Raw genomic sequence first — 24,982 nt, forward strand, 5'->3', positions numbered from 1 at the left:
ACTGAGCCAAGCAGATTCTGAAGATTCTTTATTCTGATCAACAATACCTAGTAGGGGCACAATGATCTAGTGGTATTATTGCTGGACTATTAATCCAGAAACTCAGCTAATGTTATGGCGACCCGAACTTGAATCCTGCTAAGAGTTCAATTTTAACAAAAAAAAATGGAATTAAGAATCTTCTGATTACCATGAAACCATTGTCAATTGTCAGGAAAAAGCAATCTGACTCACTGATGACCATCAGGCAATGAAATCTGCCATCATCACATGCTCTGGCCAACATGTGATTCCAGACCCACAGCAATGTGGTTGACTCTCAACTGCTCTCTGAAATGGCATAGCAAGCTACTCAGTTATATTGATCACAATGAAGCCTCAAAGAAATAAAACTCTGCAAACCACCTGGTATCGAACCATGCCCTGGAAACGCCATCGGCAAAAACATCCCTATTGACTGAGCAAAGTGCTCCTTTACCAATATCTGTGGGCTAGTGGCAAAATTAGGAGATTTGTCTTCGAGTAGTTCAGCAACAGCATGACATTTTCTGAAAGTTAAGATTCAATGAGAATGACTCTGTCCGAGATATCACCATCACAATCTCCTCATATGTCCTCTCCCACTGACAGGACCGACAGGCAGAAGTGGTGGCATTATGATGTCCAGTTGGGAGGGAGTTGCCATGGGAGTCCTCAACATCAACTCAGGATCCCATTAGGTCTTATGGCTACAGTTTAAACATAAGCAAGGAAACTTGCTGTCCTGTCCTGTCCTCAGTTGTTGAATCAGTACTCCACTGTATTGAACACCACTTGGAAGAAGCACTGAGGGTAGCAAGGGCACAGAATGTACTCTGGGAGTGGATTTCAATGTGTGCAATCAAGAATGACTCAGCAGCAGCACTACTGATTTGACCTGGTCAAATCCTAAAAGATGGAGCTGTTTGACTGGGTGTGTGGCAGGTGGTGAAGGAAAAACGTACATGACCTCATCCTCATCAATCTGCCAGCTGCAGATGCATCTTCTGACAGTACTGACAAATGGTCACTGCACAGTATTTGAGGAGATGAAGTCACGCGTTCACATTGAGAATAACTCCATCATATTCTGCAGCTTTAGCACCATGCAAAATATTACAGACTTCAGACAGATCTAGCAACTCGAGACTGGGTATCCACTTGAAAGTAATATAATAGCATTTTCTACATCTACCTAAGAAGGCAGTTAAGAGAAATATATCTCAAAGACTACAGAAAAGAACAAAGAACTCAGCAAAGAACAAGCAAAAGTGCACTTCACTGTTTTTCACTGCTTGCATGAAGCAAAATGTTCTTCCCGAATTGCTGTCAGTTTCTTTGGCTGTGTTGAACATATTGCTACAGTTTCACCATCTGTGATTGTAATCCTGGAAGAATCGCAGTTTAAATCTCTTGTCTGGTAACCAATTGTCTTTGTTAATGTCAGGTGCTCTCAAGTTAATTTTTGTACTGTGAGAAGAATCAATTAGTGAAAATAGTATCCAGTGGTTCAATGACCTAATGTGGAACTGAGCCGAGCAGACTAGGGTGATTCTATATTTTTATCAACAGTACTTAGTGGGGGCACAATGGTCTAGTAGTTTTATTGCTAGACTGTGGACCATCGGAAGCAGAAGAATTATACGCCGGCACAATCTGCAAACTCATGGCCCCACTCTACCATTACCTTCAATACAGGAGATGTAACCTAGTTTAATGGAAAGATCAGGAGGGCATGCCAGGAGAGTACTGGGCATACCTAAAATTGAGGTGTTAACCTGGTCAACCAGGGACCTTTCATGTATTAGGCAAACGTGATAACCGCTACACTACAGAAACACAACACCCTGACAAATTCCAGCGATAGTACTGAAGACATGTGCTCCAGACTCTGCTGTTCTTTGAGCCAGTGTTACAACATTAGCATCTACCCAACAATGTGGAAAATTGCCCAGGAATAGTCCGTGAAAGCAGATGAATCCAACTTGGCCAATTACCAACCCCGATAGTCCAGTCTCGATAATCGGTAAAGTGATGGAAGGTGTCATTAACAGTGTTATCAAGCAGCACCTGCTCAATGATGCCTCGTTTGAGCCACTCAGCTCCTGACCTCATTACAGCCTTGGTTCAAGCATGGACAAAAGAGCTGAATTGCAGAGGTGGGTTGAGAGTGACAGCCTTTGACATCAAGGCCCCATTTGGCCAAGTGCAGCATCAAGGAGCCCTCAGAAAAATTGGAGTCAATAGGAATTGAGGCAAACTCTTGGCTAGCTGGAGTCATACCTGGGACATAGGAAGATGGTTGTGGTTGCTGGAGGTCAATCATCTCAGCTGCAGAATATCTCTGCTGTGTTCCTCTGGGTGATTCAGCTGCTTCATCAATGACTTTCCTTTCATCATAAAGTCAAAAGTTGGGGTTGTTTGCCCATGATTGCACAATGTTCAGCACCGTTCAGGACTGCTTCAGTATCTGAGGAGTTAATGTTCAAATGCAACAAGATCTGGACAACGTCCTGGTTCAGACTAACATGTAGGAAGTTACATTCACACCACACAAGTGCCAGACAATGAGATGATCAAACCACTGTCACTTGACATTCATTAGAATTCTCATCACTGACTTTCCCAGTGACAGCCAGTGACTGAACAATTCAGTTTAAAAAAAACTTGAGGACATGAGTGGTACTGGAAATAAACATGTAAGGGCCTGAAGTTTCTGATACAACATTTATAAGGCCATATGTGACTGAGTCTCATGATCTTGTTTTTCAGCTCATCACTCACAACTGGTTACACTACAATGCAAATCACCTGTTCACACCTTTACCCATAATAGTCGCCAATGTGGATATTGCAAATGTCAGCTGGTGTGCTATTAAAGTTGAGTCCAATACCTGTGAATGGAAACATGATGCTTGAAGTAATAGAGAATTTCAATCCCTAACATTGTTACTTCGCTTCATAATTTTCTTATTCAGGTGAAACCTGGAGCCCAACCACCTTCCTTGATGATGATGGTTCAAAGACTGATGGCCTGAACTTGGGGGTAATATTGGTTGATGAAGAGAAGGATCTCATTTTCATCATGTACACAATATGTGCCCACTACTATCACTGTAATGTTTCCAGCACACTATTAATTGAGAGTCATGATGATGGGAGAACCTGGAGCCAACCAAGAAACCTGTCTGAAATGATTGGCACAAAAATGTTTGCACCTGGGCCTGGAGCTGGAATTCAGGTGAGTGAAATCAAAGGGAGAACACATACAAGGGGAACTTGTAGGCACATGAACAATCACGTGACCTAGAGTTTTTGTTTTGAGCTAATTTGTGAAATTCACAATGCAGTTGGAATTGTGTTCGTTAGGTTACACTTAAAATCTCCGCAAAAAAAATTACATAATCTCACACATCAATGCAGTCAGCCTAGTAGTGTGACAAAACATAATCTCTACTTTTTAAAAGAAGGAAAATTATTGAGTAGTAATTTGATGTACTTCCATTGATACAGCTGAAATTTGAGTCTAAATAAGCAGTTTAATGGGGAACATTGAGCTTTCCATTTGAATCCCTTGATTTAAAAATAACTGAAAGCGATATAAAAGGTCCTAAAGACATAATCGTCCACTACTTCAGTGTACCCTGATCAGTTTTTTAAATAAATTAAACTTTTCTGGGATGAAAATAATTTTCCAATGTGCGTACTGCTGAGGAGAAGCCTAAGCAATGAGCACAATTTGAAGAGATATCATGTAAGTTATTACAGATAACTGGATTGAAGATGACATGTCAGCATGAATTGAAAACTGGTTGAAGGGTAACACACTATTGCACTAAATAGATCACTTAAAGATCGGCAAGCTTCAACTAGGGGTCACCAACAAGTAAAATACTTATGCCTCAGTTATTTACAGTCTAATCCATGATTTAGATAAGGAAACAGACTGTAAAACATTATAATTCTGATTATACAAAGGTAGTTGTAAACTAGAGAGGTCAGAAATATAGAAGAAAAAAAACAATGCTTTTTAAAAGATGGTGTTCTCTCTCTCCATCTTTTATACCATTTTTTGGTCTTTGAAATGTTGGCATTCGGGGGTGACCTGGTTTTCTTGTACAAAAATCTAAGGAAGCTAACATGCAGGTGTCACAAGTATTTCGGGAAATAAATGGTGTACTGACATTTATGATAAAAGAAATGATATATTGGAATATATTATTCTTTGAGAGATTTGATTCAGAAGGGAAACAAAATAAATCTTAGTGTCATTTCTATGAAGGTGACTTGTTTTTGAAGAGGTCAGAAATTTATTTTTGAACAGTTAGTTCAAACGTTATTTTCAAAATAGGTGGCTTGAGATAAGTGTCTCAATTGGTTGTTAATTGCTGAGTATTTACATTGTTGAGCTTCATGACCTACACAGAAGCAGATGGACAAGGGCCACTGGTAAATTTTAGTTCTGGAGAAGATAAATCATCATAGTATAAGGGCAGTTTAAAACATTTTTTTTAGATTGTATAAATTTGTAGACTGAATCTAGTTTATAAATTAGATTAGATTCCCTACAGTGTGGAAACAGGCCATTTGGCCCAACATGTCCACACCGACCCTCCGAAGAGCAAACCAACCAGACCCATTTCCCACTGACTAATACACCTAACACTATGGACAATTTAGCATGGCCAATTCACCTGACCTGCACATCTTTGGACTGTGGAAGAAACCCACCCAGACACTGGGAGAATGTGCAAATTCCGAGGCTGGAATTGAACCTGGGATCCTGGTGCTGTGAGGCAGCATGCTAACCACTGAGCCACTGTGCTGCCCCTAGAACTGTCCTTGTTGACAGAACTAAAAGACAGATCTGTCAGAGCTGGGAGGTTGGCCTGAACAGTTTCAGCAGCTAGGTAAAGATTGGAAAGAGATAGTTGAATAGGAAATCTTCAATTCAAGACAGAAGTGATCCTTTATTAGGATTGAGTAACTGTAAAGAATATCATTGGTTCATTTTTTCCTTTTGCTTTTTAAGATTTTTTAAAATTATCTTTCTTTAGTATAAATTTGTATTCTTTTGTTAAAAGAACACTGGGGCCTTCCTGTAAATAAGTTCAGTGCCCATCACAGTAATCAAATTGCAAAAATAAAATGTGTGATTATCAACTCAGGTTTCACTTTTGGGATCTAACTTGTCCAGTACAACCATTAACTAGAAATATGAAGGCTATTTCTGTCTTGGAGAAACTACAACAATGATACTCTGGACTGATTCAAGGGATGAGGTAGTGTTTATCCAATACACAGATTCAGTAAACTCTCTTCAGTGGAATATGGAAACCTGACAGGTGACCGCATTAAAATGTAAATTTTTTAAGGGGCATAATATGATAGATGCTGCTCTGCTTTTCCAGCACCCCACACTCATCATCAATCCCATCCTGTTTTGTTTGATTATAAATAGTAGAAATGAACAGCAATTCAATCAAACTTTACCTTAAGTGGATAAGACTGCTGAATGTTTTTTAATTATAAAGCATACTTTAATGACAATTACAAATAACAATTTAGTGATTTGCACTCCAAGGCAGTATGTTCTGCTGTTGGAGAGTGAAAAGTTTTCATTTAGTTGCTCCTTTAGAGTTATAGAGTCATAAAATCATACAGCATAGAAACAGGCCCTTTACCCCACCATTTCTGTGCTGACCAACAAACACCAAACTAATCCCATTTACTTGTACTTGGTCCACAGTCTATGATGTTTTGGCATTTTAAGTACTTATTCAGATGTTTCTCAAATGTTGCAAGAGTACTTGCCTCCACCACTCCCTCACACAGCATGTTCCATTATATCTATAGCTAATGTCCTGGTAAATATGCTTTCTGCCCTCTCCAGTCTAATCTTGAGTTCCCATAGTGTGGTGATCAGACCTGCACACAGTGTTCCATCTGTGGCCGAAACAATGTTTTTTATCAAATTGTAACGAGACTTCCTTGCTCCTATATCCAATGTCCCATCCAATAAAGATAAGCATCCTGTATATTACCTTCAGTGCCCTATCTACCTGTGCTGACACCTTCAGAAATCTATGGACTTTGTACGCCAAGATCCCTTTGTTCCTCAGTACTCCCATACATTGTGTATATTATAAGCCTTGCCAAAATGCATCATCACCACTTATTAGGAGTAAATTCCATTTGCCATTGTTCTACCCAATCTACCAGCTGATTTAGTGTGAACAGTAAATAAAGAGAATTGCTTAGGCTCATAGTATGTGCTAACTTTTAAAAGGTGATCCTTTGGACACAACTGGCGTCCCTCTGTTATTGAGTACAAAATTCAGCAATGCTCCAAGTGAACTATGTAATGGGTTAATTAGGTACAGTAGAACTCCCGTATCTGTGGATACGGTTTCCATGGTTTGTTATCTGCATTTACTGTGGCCCAAAAATATTACACAGAACATTCCAGAAGTAAACGAGAACGAGGACCGGGAGCTGCAGGGGAGGTATGTTTAAATGATTGGGTTTGCTGTTATCTGTGGCTTCAAGCATCCACGGTAGGCCTTGGAATGCATCACCTGCGGATGTGGGGGACACCTGTATTTAAGAGCATGTCAAGTTACAATGCAGTTTAAACAAAATACCTCCAGTATAATAGCTGATGAAGAAATGTCCATTTTCAAATGTTGCCAGCAGTAATTGCTTCAGGATATTCTTAAAGTATGAGGGCTACATCGTCATCTTGCAGAGTAGTCTAGAGCATGACACGGACTACCAGTTATAGGTGTTGCTAAATATTTGGTTTCATTGCAGTTTTTCATAGAATTCACTGCCTTTTTTTGTATTGGTCTCTCCAAGATTTATTTTTCGTGCCAATAAACCTAGCTTGCAGCTCCCTAAAGTTCTAGTCATTTTCTCACAATGCAGAAATTTTTTTATAGAAAAGATACAATCCAAAGAAAGGCCGTTTGATCGTTTGTGGACATGGGACAATTGAGGAAGATGGAATATTCTGCCTTTTCAGCGATGACCATGGCAAGACATGGAAGAATGGAGGGAGTCTGAAGGGAATTCCCTTCGATCAGCCAAAAAAATTCTTTGACTTCAATCCAGATGAAAACCAGGTAATAATCTCTTTCCTGTTGACATGAAGCATTTCTGATGAGGGAACAAGTAGTCAATTCAGTGGCGGTGAGGAAAGGGGTCAATCCATTTGCCTCTTGGGCAAATTCAATATTAAAATGTTGAGTTCCAGAGTAAAGGGAAATCTAAAACGAGAGGTTATAATTTAGAATAAGGAGTGGCCATTTAAAATAGTGATGAGGAGGAATTTCTTCTCTCAGAACTTGCTTATCTGTTAAGTTCTCCATACCATAGAGTATTGGAATCATTGACTATATTCAAGGCTGAATCAAATAAATATTTGGCCTACAGGAGACTCTGGAGTTATGGATGGCAGGCAAGAAAAGTGGAGCTGACGTCAAGATAAGATCAGTCATAAATATACTGATGGCTGAGCATCTTCATATTTCTGATGTTTGTATGATTGACGGTTCTTAATGCAGGTTAAATGGGACACTGTTCCCTTTTCAGTGGTAATTATTAGTTTTTGATATTTAATTGAAGTAAAATAACTTGTTTGTGTCATCTTTTTGAAGCCCTATGAATTATCGGATGGTACTGTGGTGATTAACGCAAGGAATCAGAATTTCTACCACTGTCATTGCCGAATAATAGTGAAGAGTTTTGATGCATGCGAGTCCCTGCCAATAGAAAATGTGATATTTGACGAGACTCTGATAGACCCAGCTGTGGCTGCTGGAGTATTAGTAAAAGATGACATTGTTTTCTTCAGTAATCCTGCAAACCCAATGAAACGTGAGTCTCACAATTCTGACACTGGCGCTGCTGATGTTTCTGGGTACCATCATATTTGCATTCTCTCATGGGGTTAAGTACATCCTACCATACATGCAAAGTACACAAACCAGTCCAGGTGAATGGATAAAGGATCCCTTGTCTCTGTGAAATTAATTTTAATAATCTTCCCACTTAGGATCTCTGTGGTTTCCTGCTGGTTGCTGCAGTCTTTTGAAAGTAAATAGAGTCACAGAGTCATAGAGATGTCCTACCCATCATGCCGACCAGATATTCCAACCCAATCTAGTCCCACCTGCCAGCACCCAGCCCATATCCCTCCAAGCCCTTCCTACTCATATACCCATCCAAATGCCTCTGAAATATTGGAATTGTACCAGCCTCCACCATTCCCTCTGGCAGCTCATTCCATACACGCACCACCCTCTGTGTGATAAAGTTGCCCCTTAGGTCTCTATATCTTTTCCTTCTCGCCCTAAACCTATGCCCTCTAGTTCTGGACTCCCTGACCCCATGGTCTATTTATCCTATCCATGCCCCTCATAATTTTGTAAACCTCAGCCTCTCCCTATACCTCAAATCCTCCAACCCTGGCAACATCCTTGTAAGTCTTTTCTGAACCCTTTCAAGTTTCACAACATCTTTCTGATAGAAAGGAGACCAGATTTGCACGCGATATCCCAGCATTTTGGCCGATGGAATCAAAGATAGTGAGCATTTGTGCCCTATTGTAAGAAATATTGCAATGAATTTGCCCAAAGCAAGATTCTACAAATAATGAGATGATATGACGACCTACTTTTAGTGATGCTGATTGAGGGGAAACTAGCAATAATGTCATGATTTAAATATAGATGGTAAATTATGTTTTTTTTAAAGTGAGTTTTTTTTTCTTTTAACTCATTTTTTTTATTTCTGTCTTCTCACTTCCTCAATCTACTTATGGTTTCTTTATTGTTTTCCTGCCTCATTTGATTCTAATTTACCCTGATTCGTCCTTTGCTTCTTTCTATCTTTATAAATCAGATGGCAGTCTGATGGTGCCATCATTCACCAAGGTCCTCACCTCACTATTATTTGCTCACACTTCTAGCAATTTATTAAAGAAAATATTTTGAGTCAAGGGCAAATGTTTCACCTAAGCGTATTGTTCTTGCAAGATTTGGTACATAGTTTATGATACTTCACTTCTGTTGTAATTGGAGTAATACAATGTTTCAATTCACTATATTTTCTCTCGTTTAATCCCTAGGTATAAACCTTACTCTTAGATGGAGTTATGACAATGGAAAGTCGTGGGTAAAGGACAAAATAATGATCTGGCCTGGCCCAAGTGGTTATTCCTCCATGACTACCTCCAACAATACTTCAAGCAATGAGCAATACATCTACTTAGTTTTTGAGAAGGGCCTGAACATCATAACTGAATCCATATCATTTGTGAAGATTCGCATTAAGTAAAAGCCCACTGTCTCCCTATCTCCATGGGAGTGCAATCTAAACAAGTCATAAGAAATCACAGGCTCCAGTTTATTGGGAAAAAAATTTATTTTTATATCACTACACAAATTGCTAGTTTTCATTGCTTTGTTTACAATAGGCTGTGTTTTTAAATTAAAATCAACATTTGAAAACTCCAAATTTCTTTACCATCCTCTCTCTCTGCAACAAGTAGTTTTTCCTTAATTTACTGGTGAGCAGGTGATGTGGACTAATCACCAACTATGAAATGTTTGTACTTGTGGCCAGCCCTGTTCTATATCTGATCTTAAACACTTTTCTTTTGGTATTTCATCTCCAGGACCATGTTGAAGCTGTTGCTAAATTTGCACTTTTAAAATATTTTTAAAATAACATTTATAAGAAAATGGGTTTAGCTGGGTGAAGTTGTCAGTATGTCAAAATCCAAAACAGGAGAATTCAAGAGTACTACTGGATTATCTAGTTTAATGAAAATGAGGTTCTTTACTTGCATGTGGACATGGTTACAAAGATACAATTTAGGAGCAGAGGTGGTCTAGGTCAGACCATCAATAAAAGCCTAGTAGGAGGCAGCATTCAGAAAAAGTACATTTGTATCACAGTCTTAAAGCTATCCTTTAAAGTTCTGTCAGACGGTTCCAAGTGCCAAGTTATATTATGTAGCTTCTTAACCTGCTGGGGTCAGGTGGCCATTTCTCAATTCCATATTATTGAGATGTAAAAACATGGGGCAGGACTCCTCAAGTGAAGGTCTGCTAAGCAGACTGACACCTCAGAATAAAGACTTGTATATTTTAATTCCTTGACTCTAGCTAGTGTGACTTTGTCTTAGCTCCACATCAGAAAGTGGTATTTGGCAGATAGCTGGCTTGTATCTATGAAGGAGAAACACTTGAACAAAATATACACCTAGGCAATAGTTAACAGGTTCCATAACTGACTGCAGCACACCTGGCTAGCAAGCAATTAACAATGGTTTTTGCTCCTGTCAGGTGATAGTTCTTGCCAAACTATGTTGAGATCTGGATGCTGAGTTATGTGATGGGTGTCAATTGCATTAACCTCCATTTTTCTATAGCTGCTGAAAATGCTGTCTATGTTTGCATGTGATGCATACCTTGGTTTCAGACTGTTGTCGGTGCTTGTGGCACCTTACTATCAGTATCACTGCATTCAGAAAAGATGCTTTCTTTTAGTGTAGGAAAGAGGGGTTAAAGAAAATGAGTTTTATTTGACTAGATAAATCCAGATTTTATTATTTAATAAGGGGGGTGATATTTTTAATATGCACACTGAAAAGGTTGTATTTGATAAGGCCCATTGGTGATTAAGGATAATATCCTTAATATTAAAATTGGAATTGGGATTAGGTCCCACTTTAAAATATTTGAGGACCCAGCCCAGAATCTAGCTCAGGTACCTTCTGTTCAATGAAGCAAATATAAATGATTTTCAATACCTGTTTTACTTCTGCATTCTGTTAATGGAGTTATTTTTTCTGGAAAATATTACACTATGAAAATCTCTTTCAGAGAAAACCTGGATGCTGACCAGAACAAATGCAAATTAATGTTTTTTTTTATTTTTACTGTTTGTACAAATAATTGGATTGCTTGTCAATAAAATTTCATAACTTGCCTAAAATGTGACCTGTTCCTCCTGGTATCATTTTCTGTCAAGATGATGAAAAACTTAATGTTGCCAAGCACAACAAAAGATGCAACTATATCTTTTTGTGTTTCAGATCTCGTGTCTTGTTTATTTGTCATGTCACATTGCTGTTAAATTTCTGGCTTAAAACATTTTGCTACATTGGAGCTATATAAATGCCAAGTTAATTTTGTTGTTAACTATAAATGCCAAGGAGTCTTTTAGACCAAACTCAACTGAAGGACCAATAAAGAGAAACCACACTTTTTGACTCTGACTCTCCAGCATCTGCAGTCCTTGCTTTCTCCAAAATGGTGACTGACTGACAGCGGTTCTCTGGGCCATCAACCAACTTTGGCTTCACAACTTCCCTGTGTGCTCCACAGACAACATACTTCTTCACCATTTATCCACACAAATCGGCACCAGCAAACCACCAATCTTACCATATCAGGATCAATACTGGGTCAGCTGCTTTTTTGTCAATTACTTAAATTATTTGGATATGAACACAGGAGGAATGGGTAGTAAGTTTGCTACTGACACCAAAATTGGAGGTATAGTGAAAAGCGAAGAATGTTACCTCAGACTACGAGATCTTGATCAGATGTGCCAATTGGCCAAGGAGTGGCAAATGGAGTTTAATTTAGATAAATGTGAAGTGCTGCATTTTATCAAGGCAAATCAAGCAGGACTTATACACTTAATGGTAAGGTCTGGGCGATTGTTGCTGAACAGAGATCTTCGAGTGCAGGTTCATAGTTCCTTGAAAGTGGAGTCTTAGGTAGATAGGATAGTAAAGAAGGTGTTTGGTATGCTTGCCTTTATTGGTCAGTGCATTGAGCATAGGAGTTGAGGTCATGTTGTGGCTGTACAGGACAGTAGTGAGGCCACTTTTGGAATGCTTCATGCAATTCTGGTCTCCATGCTATAGGAAGGATTTGTAAAACTTGAAAGGGTCCAGAAAAGATTTACAAGGATGTTGCCGGAGTTGGTGCATTTGAGTTCTAAGCAGAGGCTAAATAGACTAGTCCAAATTTCCCTGGAATGTCTGAGGCCGACAGATGACCTTAGAGATTTATAATATCATGAGGGGCATGGATAAAGTAAATAGACAGGTATTTTCCCCAGAGTGAGGGAGTCCAAAACTAGATGGCATAACTTTAAAGTGAGGGGTTAAAGATTTAAAAGGGACCTAAAAGACAACCTGTCTATGCAGAGGGTGATGCAAGTCAGGAATGAGCTGCCAGAGGAATTTTGTGGAGGCTGGTAAAATTACAACATTTATAAAGCACATGGATGGGTCTATGAATAGGAAGGGTTTAGAAGGATATGGGCCAAATGGTGGCACATATGACTAGATTAATTTAGGATATCTGGTCAGCATGGATGAGTTGTACCAAAGGGTCTGTTTCTATGCTATACATCTCTGACCCTATGATATCTACTTTCAGACCAAGTCTCTCACTACTACTTATGGACCTCACTTTGGGGCTCAAGAACGCTTATAAGAAAGACCATAAGACATAGGAGCGGAAGTAAGGCCATTCGGCCCATCGAGTCCACTCCGCCATTCAATCATGGCTGATGGGCATTTCAACTCCACTTACCCGCATTCTCCCCGTAGCCCTTAATTCCTTGTGACATCAAGAATTTATCAATTTCTGCCTTGAAGACATTTAGTGTCCCAGCCTCCATTGCACTCTGCGGCAATGGATTCCACAGGCCCACCACTCTCTGGCTGAAGAAATGTCTCCGCATTTCTGTTTTGAATTGACCCCCTCTAATTCTAAGGCTGTGGCCACGGGTCCTAGTCTCCTCGCCTAACGGAAACAATTTCCTAGCGTCCACCCTCTCCAAGCCATGTATTATCTTGTAAGTTTCTATTAGATCTCCCCTTAATCTTCTAAACTCCAATGAATACAATCCCAGGATCCTCAGCCGTTCCTCATATGTTAGACCAACCATTCCAGGGATCATCCATGTGAATCTCTGCTGGACACACTCCAGTGCCAGTATGTCCTTCCTGAGGTGTGGGGACCAAAACTGGACACAGTACTCCAAATGGGGCCTAACCAGAGCTTTATAAACTCTCAGTAGCACAACGGTGCTTTTATATTCCAACCCTCTTGAGATAATTGACAACATTGCATTCGCTTTCTTAATCACAGACTCAACCTGCAAGTTTACCTTTAGAGAATCCTCAACTAGCACTCCTAGATCCCTCTGTACTTTGGCTTTACGAATTTTCTCACCATTTAGAAAGTAGTCCATGCTTGTATTCTTTTTTCCAAAGTGTAAGACCTCGCATTTGCTCACATTGAATTCCATCAGCCATTTCCTGGACCACTCTTCCAAACTATCTAGATCCTTCTGCAGCCTCCCCACTTCCTCAGTACTACCTGCCTGTCCACCTAACTTTGTATCATCGGCAAACTTCGCTAGAAAGATCTCAACCAACGCCTCCGCTATTTCCTCAGCCACCTCCCTCAGAACTCTTATGACTTGTATGCTTCTGCTAGATCATTTTGCACAAAGGAAAATGCATAAATCTTGCATATCTATACAGGTTGTATGTTTTGACACTCAGCTTCATTTTGTTGTGCTCATTCATTTTGGCTGGTTTCCCCAGTAAATTGAGTAGACAGTGCAGAGGCCAAGTAAAACTAGTAATTTAGGGAATGAATTGTAACAGACGTATTGAGTGAACATGTTGCATGCAAGAGTGAACATTGCAATCTACATTCCCTATGAAGGGCTTTTGCCCGAAACGTCAATTTTCCTGCTCCTCGGATGCTGCCTGACCTGCTGTGCTTTTCCAGCACCACTCTAATCTTGACTCTAATCTCCAGCATCTACAGTACCCACATCTGCCTATTGCAATCCAATTGGCTAGAGACGGATGCAATGTCAGATTAAGTGAATTGTGGTCTTGAGTGTGAGGCAGCAGAGAGAAGATGGAGGTGCATAGTCTTGCAGAAGGCAGAAGATCATTCACCTTCCTGCATTGTGGGCATAGTATTTCACTCTGGATGCTGAACTGATTCAAGTAGCTATTTTGCTTCAGGCTGGCTTATTCAGGTGCCAAAGCCTTATTTGTTGGTCAGCAGGAATAAGCACTGCCTTCCTACCTACCTTCAGTTCTATCTTTGAATCGAGGAGCTAACTTGCCTTTCTGGGTCCCTGTGGAATAACCAGGCAGAACGTGAAGGACGGTTTCCAATTTGTGCTGTATGAAGTGGTGTGAATTTGGTATTTATCTCTGGTCACAGTGGTGTAAATATTGCAAAGTCCTGGCAGCAGCAATCACGTCTGCTACCCTGTCATGAGATAGGTGGCAAAAAGCCCTATTGTGTAATTGATGAGACAAGCAGAAAATTGTCTGGGAAAATTCACCATGGGCTGTGGTGGTTTCAAGTTAATCCCATTTGAACTAAACTCTTTGACAAAAAAAGGGAAAATTCAGCCCAATGTCACTTGTATTTAATTGACTAATAACCAAGAATAAAACACGTGAATAAACAGTGATCTGTCATTGTATTTTAAGATGTCCTAAATTGAGTTTGATTTCCAAAGGGCTCACTTGTTTATTTTCTTGAGAAAATTAGAGGATGCATAAAGGGAATATAACAGTCAGAAAAATGGACTTTTAAGGAATGATGGATGGATATATGGTTTTATGGATGATCAATGATGTGGCCTTGGGATTTCATGGTCTCCTGGAGATTGTTACAAAAGATACCTTCAAGGATTTTTCTACATTGAGAGTGAGCAATGTATTCCAGTTTTACATAAGAATAGCCAGCAATAGGCTATTCAGACCCTGAAACTTAGTTCATTGTTCAATTAGATTGTGGATGGTCTCCATATTAATCCCAAATTGACCTCCTTAATTTCATCGTTTTCTGGGGAAGAGTCCCAAAATTCAGTTGAAATCTCCCCTCCGTGAACAATTAAGATTTACTTAATCCGTACCACCCCCCCTTCCTTCTCGTACCACGAGAAGAAACAACTCTCTCCAGCTACCCAATCAAATCACTTAATCAATATCAACAGATCAATTAGTTCTTGACAATCATTTTACAAAGAAATATACATCTGCATTGTTTGATTAAATTGGTAAAAAATAATATATGGTCTCCCTCTGCAATCTGTGACAGTCATGGTGATTTGAACAAGCACTAGGACCCTGAGGAATCTTTCTTTGAACCTCATCTGGTACCTGATTTAGAAGAAGCAGACATAGAGAAAATAAAATGGCTAGCCAGTCACAAGGAATACAACAGCTTCTCCATGCTGAGAAACGAGCTGCAGAGAAGGTTGCTGAGGCCAGGAAACGTAAGACCTTTCTCTTTATTTTATCTAGTTCTTTCATGTTCATGACAATTTTAAAATGGCACCTTGTATTTTAATGGTTCCAGTATGTTTTATCTAAGGAATGTCTGCTCCTATCTCTCATATTACACCCTGAAAGACTAATATCTAAGAGGTTTTTTTTATTGTATTTGACATGGAATAGATTAATAATTTGAACAAGGCTAATATTTAAATTAGTTTTAAAATAATATATTTCAATTTGAAATAACATGATTATATTGAAGCTGGCTGGTTTATATTTCTGACTGTCCTCCGATCTGGACATTAGACTATAAGACAGGGTTTATTTAAGGATATTTTATGGATGGAAGTGAACATTAGAAAATCGTATGGCCTTAATTATATTTTTTGGTATCATTTTCACCAAGATATAAAAGGATTCAAAGACTTGTATTCTTCTGGAGATCCACTAGAATTGTGAACTGACATACTGTCAAGATACCGAGGGATAAAATATTAAATTTACCTTCTGTTTTAATTATCTACCATGAATATGTATTTATTTTATTGCTTCTACCCCATTGATTTTAGATTCTGTAAATCCTACACTTATACTGTTCAGAGACAACAGTGGCGGACAGACCTCTTGACCTGTATTACTCTGTAATTAGCAAGCAGACAGATTCATTTGCTCAGACCCACCCTCCAGTAAAATGGTTACATTTCCTGATGGAGGGCTGATGCCTGAAACATCGAATCTCCTGTTCCTCGGATGCTGCCTGACCTGCTCAGCCTTTCCAGCACCACAATCTTCAAGTCTGATCTCCAGCATCTGCAGTCCTCCCTTTATCCTGTATTTAATTGACACCTGATATTTACAATCCACACTGTAGTGGCACAGCCAATAGTGTCATACATTTAAGAAAATAGTTCATGGCCTGCAGCAAAGATATTTAGAGACAAAAAATTTCCAGATGCTGGAATCCAAAATAGATAAACAGGAGGCTGAAGAACACAGCAGGCCAGGCAGCATCATCAGATGGAGAAGTCAACGTTTCCGGTATAAACCTTCTTCAGGACTTGGTGTGGAGGTGTGTGGAGCTGGGGGTGAGAAGAGGAGCAGAATTGTGAGATAGTGATAGAATTGTGAACAAACTATCAAGATAAAATATTAAATTTACCTTTTGTTTTAAGGTACAGTGGCTCAGTGGTTAGCAATGCTGTCTCACAGTGCCAGGGACCTGGGTTCGATTCCAGCCACATGCGATTGTCTGTGTAGAGTTTGAATGTTTTCGCCGTGTCTGTGTGGGTTTCCTCTGGGTGCTCCAGTTTCCTCCCACAGTCCAAAGAGGTACAGGTTAGGTGAATTGGCTATGCTAAATTGCCTGTAGTGTTCAGGGATGTGTAAGTTAGGTGTATTAGTCAGTGGAGATGTAAAATAATAGGGTAAGGGAAGGTTCTGTTTGGAGGGTCAAGTGTAGACCTGTTGGGCCAAACAGCCTGTTTCCACACTGTAGGGATTCTATGATAATAGGTGGACATAGGTAGTGGGTACTACCTGGTTGGTCAATGGGAGGGATGAATCCGTTGTTGTGTCACTATAGTCTTACTGGACCATAGAAAAGTGACTGGTGGTGATTTAACCTGAGGTTGAGAAGGAGAGTCCTTCATGGCAACCTCAAACCGGTAATGGGAATTGAACCCACGCTGTTGGCATCATACTACTCTGCAAACTGATAATCCAGTCAACTGAGCTAAAGTGATTTGAATGAATCCAGTTGGCAGCTGAAAGGAAGGGTCGATAGGTGAAATGGAAGGGAGGAGGCAGGGCTGGAAACGGAGCGGGCAATGGAAGGGAAGGTTATTTGAAATTCGAGAATTCAATGATTTTCAACACTTCCTTCCAACTATCAACCAGATTCATGCCTCATGTTGACCATCCTTTCACTATCTCACCATTCCACTGTGTTGCTCTCCCCACCCCACCTTACCCTCGTCCCCTCTTTATCTGTCGTTCCGTCTACCCCCACACCTAGTTTTGAAGAAAGGTTATACCCGAAACATTGACTAGTGCACTCCCTGATGCTGTCTGGCTTGCTGTGTCCTTCCAGCCTCCTGTTTGTCTACCACAGCAAAGAAACAGCATTATGGTGAAAAAGCATTAAATTGAAAGATAAGAATAAAATATATGATAAAGATTGGGACACTTTTAAAAACCAACATAAAAAATGACTCAAAAATAATAAAGATGGAGACTTTGAGGGTGAATGTGCAAGTAACATCAAGACACACAGCAGCAGTTTCTTTAAATATATTTAAAAAGATAGCTGGCCAAAGTGAACATTGGCCCACTCAAGAATGAGGTTTGGGATGTAATAATGGAGAGCCAGGAAATGGCAGAGGAGATGAATACATACCTTGTATCAATTTTCATAGTAGAAGACATGAATAGCATTCCAAAATTACTAAATAATTAAGGGGGAAAAAGACAAAAGGAGATAAATACTATAAATATCACTGGAGAAAGAATTGTAAGGTAAACTAACAGGGCTAAAGACTGTTAAGTCCCCTAAAGCTGACAGGATGCATCCTAGGATATTAAAGGAAATTGCCAGAGAGATAGCAGATGCACTGGTAGTAATAATCCAAAAATCCTTAAATTCTGGGAAGGTCCCAAAGGATTGGAAAACTGAAAACATAACACCTTTTATTTAAAAAGAAAGGAGACAAAAAAGGTAATTATAACCTGGTTAGCTCAATGTCTGTTATTGTCAAAATGTCAGTGCCCATTATAAAGGATGTAATAGCAGATCATTTAGAAATACATCATATGATCACAGTCAACATGGTTTTATGAAGGGGAAATCATCCTGACAAATTTACTATAATTCTTTGAGGGGGTAACAAGCAAGATAAATAAGGAATAGCTGTGGATGTTATATATTTGGATTTTCAAGGCATTTGATAAAGTACTATACATTAGGCTAGGTTAAGATAAAATAAAATGGTGTTAAATGTAAAATATTAGCATGGATAAAGAATTGGCTAAATAGTAGAAGAAAGCAAGTTGGGATAAGTGAGGCATTTTTGAGAAAGGTAATCTATAATTAATGGATCACAATAACTAGTGGAATAGGGATCATTGCTGGATTCACACTTATTTACAACATATATTAATGACTTGGATGAGGAAAATGAATGTATTATAACTAAGTTTGTGCATGACACAAAAATATTTGGGAAGGCAAGTAGTGAAGATGATACAAAGAATCTTAAAAAGGATATCAACTGGTTAAGCGAATGGTCAAAAACCCGGCAGATGGAATCTAATGAGAAAATGTGAAATTATGCATTTTAGCAGAAGAATAGAGGAGCCGAATATTACTGAAATGGAGAAAAACTGCAGAAAGCTACAGAACAGAGGTATTTGGGAGACTACATATATGAATCACAAAAGGATAGAATTCTAGTTCTGTGGGAAATAGGAAAGGTTGGTCTTTATTTCAAGGGGAATGGAATACAAATGTAAGGAGGCTTTGCTAAAGCTAAGCAGGCATTATTCAGAGTACAGCTGAAAGACTGTGAACAGTTTTGTGCCTCTTACCTGAGGAAATATACACTGACATTAGAGACAATCCAGAGAAGGTACACGAGGCTAATCCCGGACAATGTCTTATGAGGACGGGGTGAATTAGTTGGGCCTATACGCATTGGAATTTAGAAGAATTACAGGTGACTTTATTGAAATATACACTATTAGATATAGAAAGGTTGTTTCTCTTTCTGGGAGAGTCCATTACCAGAGAACACAATCTCAATAGGGGTCTCCCATTTAAGACAAAGAGGAGGAGGAATTTCTTATGAGGGCAGTGAACCTGTGGAGTTCTTTACCTTTAGAGGGCTTTTGAGCCTGGGTCGTTAAGTATATTCAAGGCTGAGTTGGAAGATTTCTGTTCCTACATCTTATGGTCTTACTGTCTTAAAATAATCCGTATGGTTAAATATAAGTGAGGTGATTAAGAGGTCAAAGAATGATACTATATGGACTGGAGTACAGATAAATTGAAAAACCAAAAGAAATGCTCTAATTTTTGAATTTTTACAGTATCCACTGGTTAATGGATCAGTTGAAATAAAGAGGTATAACAATTTTATGTCTATACCAAAGGCATATAAATAATAATGTTCCATCTAGCAGTGGTTAGAATAAGAAATCCTTTATGTCATTACAAATGGATTCTGTATTATAGTCAGTTATGATATGTAAAAGGAAACTTCTTAGATGGTAGAAGAAAGATTAAAAAAAAGAATTAGAACATAGCAAGTGAGATTTTTAACTTCAATCCTAAACAAATGGAATCCTTGGGATTACTGTGGGTGGTCTTGTGATGCAGTGGGAAGCATCCCTGTCTCCTAGCCAGAAACTCAAGGATTTGAGTTGCACCTCAGGACCTGATGTCCAAACACGGTTCATTTGTAATGTGGTCAAACAGGTTAACTTGCAAATACTTCCTGATCAGTCAAACGATTGAAAGAACATTGAAGTACATTACCATCACTATTGATACATCCAGACATGTATATGAAAGTTTATGTTATGAAGGCAACTCAGATTTTGAGTGAACTATAATATACCACTGTGACCACTGATGACCACAGTTGAGAATCTGATAAATAAAAACTGTTATTTCCAAGAATTCAACAATTCCATAAGATGCTATACAGGGAATAAAGTAAAGCTCAGGTTAATATACTCAGTTCATTGCAAATGAGAGGTTACTAATGTAAAACTAAGTAACAATTTGTACACTTTAAACATTTGTGAATAAGAGATTATTGCACTTGCATTAACGTAAATGAAAGGTTTCGAGTGAGCAGTTGCTTTCTTATTTTAGGCAAGGCTCGGCGGCTGAGGCAAGCGAAGGAAGAAGCACAGGGTGAGATTGAACAGTATCGTCTGGAGAGGGAGAAGGACTTCAAACATAAGCAAGAAGCAGTAAGTGATCTGCAAAATTGGCCGAGGCTATTACTTTATGTGAATATTCCCTCCTCATTGCTTGAGAATTTTAAGAATAATGACTAGAAATGAAGCCCAAGTTTATAATCCAGTGGAAATGTATTCCAAACTCACCATTGAGTTTTGAGAATTTGAAGTCAGTTTTAAGAAAATTTTGCGCCAAAATGCTATTATTGGCACAGTGGTCATGAAGATTGTGGATTCTGGTCCATGCATAACCTTTAGGGAAAAACAAAGAGAATGCTGAAGAGACTCAGGTCTGGCGGCATCCGTGGAGAGAAAAGGAGAGTTAACATTTCAACATCAAATTAACATACTTCATTTGGCTGCTCAGATTTAACTGAAACTTTCAAGCAGTCATGGAACTTAGTGAGTTCCTCCAGTTTATGATGCACATACCTGCTTTATCCCTAATTTTTGCTACATTAGCAGTCCACATCTAGAACTGTAGTAAAAACAGTGTAATTGATTGGAGTGTCCTGTGGTTAGAACTATGATCTTCTTCTCTTTGATCATAGTCCAGTGACTGCTGTTGGAGCTGTATTTATGAATGTCAGGTGACAAAATGTTTCATAATAAGTAAAACAAACGCCAAAAATACTGGAAAGAATCACTTGGTTAGTCTGCATGTGTGGAGAGAACAGATAAATTAAAAATCTGGATAGAACTCTTGAAAAGAAGTAACATTATGCTCAATTCTAACAATTGGTTGAACTTGAAAGAGGCTAACTTGCCTATTATTTTCACATTTGCTGATCAACCCAAGGAGAGAACACAGTCAAATAACTTTTAAGAAGGGCAAAAGAGGAAAACCAGGCAATTACAGATTAATTAGATTAACATCCACTGGTGGAGACTGTTGGAGTTTATAATCAAGAATGGGGTAACTGAACTGGAGAAAACAGTGCTAATTTATACAATCACTCTTCATACCCCTGAGGTCCAAGTATCAATATTGTAAACTTATGTTGTAGTTACTCCAAGGTTAATACATCCTTCCAGATCTGGTGTGGTGCCCAGATCTGAACACGGCAATCCAAGTGGGATCTAACCAAGGTTTTGTACAACTGCAGTGTAACCTAGGGGTGATCTGACGAAGTCTTCAAAATATTAGTGAAAAAGAAAGGTTGGATAATAATAAACTATATTCACTGGGGATTCTAGAATTGGGGAGCATTGTCTGAGAATCAGGGCCAGACCATTCAGGAGAGATGGTAGGAAGCACTTTGGCACACAAAAAGTGGTAGAGGTTTGGAATTCTTTTTGACAAACATCAATGGATACAGGAACAGTTGTTCACTTTAAATGTGAGATAGATACATTTTTATTAGGTGACGGTATTAAGGAATATGGGTAAAGACAGATATAGGGAGTTAGACCACAGATCAGCCATGATCTTGTTGAAGGGCTGAATGGCTTACTGCTGTTCCTATGTCCTTGAGCTTGCTGTACATAATTTCAGGACATGAACATCACTCTAAAATGAGATATTAGAGGACAAAGGATACCCTCAGAAGCATATGGGAAGGAAGGAAATCTCAGGAAGGATGGGGAGCTCCTAAACAGTCTTGTATGTTTCAATAAGATCTTCTCTCGTTCTTCTAAGCTCCAATGAGTACAAGTCCAACCTACCCAAACTCTTCAAGTAAGAAAATCTTTCCATTCCAAAGCCAACCCAGTGAGCCTTCTCTGAACTGCCTCCAAGGCCAGTACACCTTTAGTTAGCCAAAACTATTCCCAGTGCTGCAGGACAGTCTGATTAGTTCCAAAGAAGTCATAATTTGACTCAAAATTCTATCTCTGTTTCTGTCTCCACAGATGCCGCCAGACCTGCTGAGTTTCTCCAGTATTCTGTTTGTTTGTGGTCTGATTAGTTCCTTTTATAATTTTAGCAAGACTGCCTTTATTTTTATATTCATTCCCATTGACGTAAAGGCTAAGAAGAACTTGTATGCTAGCTTTTTGTGTTTCATGCATAAGGACCCCCAAATCTCTCTTCATTGCAACTTTCTGCAGTCTTTCCCCATTCAATTCTTCAATTCTTCCTGACAAAGTGCATAATCTCTCATTTTCCCATTTTATATTCCATCATTCAAGTTTTTGCCCACTCACTTGTCTTGATCACTCTTTAAACAACTTGTGTCCCCTCACTACTTGCCATCCTAACTATTTTTATGTCATCCATAAACTTGGCAATAGGACATTCACATCCCTAATCCAAGTCCGTAACATTGTAAGTAAGTGTGATCACAAAACTGACCACTGTGCCTTGAAAATACTCTCCGTATCCTAATTCTTTGACTTATATAAATTAGCCAATTCTTTGTTTATGCTATTATATACTATTTCCCAGCATTACAGACTCTTATGTTGTAGCCTTTTATGTGGTACCTTATCGAACACATTTTGAAATCCAAATATATTGTATCTTTTGGTTCCTCTTTATTCTGATTGTTACCTTCTCAACAGTAAATTTGTTAGACATGATTTCTCCTTTATGAAGCTATGCTGACTCTGCTTGATCATATTATATATTTCTAAATGCTCCCCTATTTTATCCTTTATAAGAGATGCTAACATTTTCACAATGATATTAGGCTAACTGACCTCGAGCTACCTTTTTTGGACACCCTCCCTTTTTGAGTATAGATATTTCATTGACAGTTTTCGAATACACTAACTTTTACAGAATCTAAGAATTCTTCAACAATTTCTACAAGTGTGTCCACTATCTCTGTAGCACTTGTTGGGTTGCAGCTGAGAATACTAATCAAGTTCAAGTAACTTAGTGGCCTTTAATCCCAATAGTTTCCCCTAATACTCTTTCTCTAATGATAATTATTGTGTCTATTTCTTCTCCCCTTTAGCCCTTTGATAATTTTTTTAGGATTTTTATTGTTATGAACCAAGTTTGAGCATTTTAAAAACTTTTGAGGACAACAAAAGCAAAACATTATCTTTGGATAATATGTGTTTCAACTCACCTTTGGGAATCCCACTATGCACCCCATTCTTTTCTCTTTTTTTTGATAAAGGTTATGGGGTCCCAAGGTAACTTGGCAGCGGAGGTCGAGCAACAGACGCGTCAGAAGATCCAGGCAATGCAGGCCAACCATCACCGCAACAAGGAGAAAGTCCTTCGCCAACTGCTAATGCTGGTGTGTGACATCAAGCCTGAAATACACCACAATTATCGCATTAAGATGTAGGCAAGCATAAAATGTGATGATCTACCATTGCACCACAACCGGTGCCTCAATAATAATGGCTAGCCTCTTGTCAAAAATTAAAATTCAGACCTGGTTAAGTGATTGGCTAAAGCATCAATTCTCCTGCTTGTAATACACTGCTCACAAGTTGTAAATTATTGAGTCTCTCCCAGTTGTTCATGGGAATAACTGAGAATACATGAAGTCATGTAAAATATACTACATACAGAAAGCCAGCATTGATCTAAAAACATTTGCCACTACTATTAGATTCACCTTCTGAAAATTGGGAGTTCATTTAGTCCATTTCAATGTGCTCATGAGTTCTTCGAATTTTGGAAGATTGTTGCTAAATTGGTGAATTTTCCTCATGTCCTGCACAGAAATTGCTGATAGGGATTCTCCAGTATTAAAATATTATGTTATTTTTAAATTGCTTATTTAATCTTTTTTTTTCAATCACAGAGCTATTCTCTGTTCCCTTGTTGCATTTCACACCATCATTATTGCACCTGAGATCCTGCTGATACCAGTATACTCTGTCCCAGATCATTGTGTTATGCTTCCCACTTTTCTGTCTGCTTCTTGATGCAAGGCTTTGACAAGTGACCCAAAGCCTCCCTTCTGATTTTCTCTTCTCATTGATGCACAGCTGAGGTTAGTTACTCACGATATGAAGTATTGCAGATGCAGCGACATTTTATAATGCAAAATTCCTGAGCTCCAGCCAGTGGGCTATACAATTTTGTTATAATAACCAGGCCAACTAGCATGAGATATTTATGATCATCAGTTAAAATAGTTAAACAATATTCTTTGTAACTGCAGTTAGCCAGGGTCATTCATTTCTGTCTCACAACAAAATCCAATCCACTCACTATATACACTGAAAAACCCTAAACTAACCAACCAAAATCTCTTACATTCATATTTAATATACTTACAAGATATTTGTTCTGATCTTCAAGACTTAGGCCTCAAGTATTTGGTCTGAGTTGACTACCGAGGCCTTCAGTAATGAGTGACCATCAGGGTGTAATTTGCAGAGGTTGCTGTCAGTAAAGTATATTGAAATGGAACAGTATCAGTATATGGAGTATGAAAAATAAGCACTAAAATTCTGTAAAATCTAAGAAAACAAATTACCTGGTCTATAATGCATTTGAAAGGAAGTTGACAATATATGTACAGTAACACCTTGATTGGTACATTGTCAACAGTTCCATGCAATAGCCAAATTATTAACGATGATTTGGAGATGCTGGTGTTGGACTGGGGTGTACAAAGTTAAAAATCACACAACACCAGGTTATAGTCCAACAGGTTTAATTGGAAGGACACTAGCCTTTAGAGCGACGCTCCTTCATCAGGTGATAGTGGAGGGCTCGATCGTAACACAGAATTTATAGCA

The 24,982-nt window shown here is 38.8% G+C and overlaps 2 protein-coding genes across 2 annotated transcripts in view; both read left to right on the top strand.

Annotated features, from left to right (window-relative positions):
- Positions 1-11,027, top strand: part of neu1 (neuraminidase 1) — a 29,697-nt gene extending 18,670 nt beyond the window's left edge. The window contains exons 3-6 of the mRNA XM_072549964.1: positions 2,997-3,259; positions 6,960-7,142; positions 7,677-7,896; positions 9,149-11,027. Of these exons, the coding sequence (XP_072406065.1) occupies positions 2,997-3,259; positions 6,960-7,142; positions 7,677-7,896; positions 9,149-9,357 (875 nt within the window). The 3' untranslated portion in view covers positions 9,358-11,027. The remainder of the gene's footprint in view (positions 1-2,996; positions 3,260-6,959; positions 7,143-7,676; positions 7,897-9,148) is intronic.
- Positions 11,028-15,173: 4,146 nt separating this feature from the next.
- On the top strand, positions 15,174-24,907 carry LOC140455240 (V-type proton ATPase subunit G 2-like). The gene is made up of 3 exons (XM_072549966.1): positions 15,174-15,366; positions 20,241-20,341; positions 23,398-24,907. Exons 1-3 carry the CDS (start codon positions 15,285-15,287, stop codon positions 23,569-23,571), a joined length of 357 nt encoding a protein of 118 aa, XP_072406067.1. The 5' UTR covers positions 15,174-15,284; the 3' UTR covers positions 23,572-24,907.
- Positions 24,908-24,982: the final 75 nt, after the last annotated feature.

Source organism: Chiloscyllium punctatum, chromosome 30, assembly GCF_047496795.1.
Source record: "Chiloscyllium punctatum isolate Juve2018m chromosome 30, sChiPun1.3, whole genome shotgun sequence".
Taxonomy (NCBI): domain Eukaryota; kingdom Metazoa; phylum Chordata; class Chondrichthyes; order Orectolobiformes; family Hemiscylliidae; genus Chiloscyllium; species Chiloscyllium punctatum.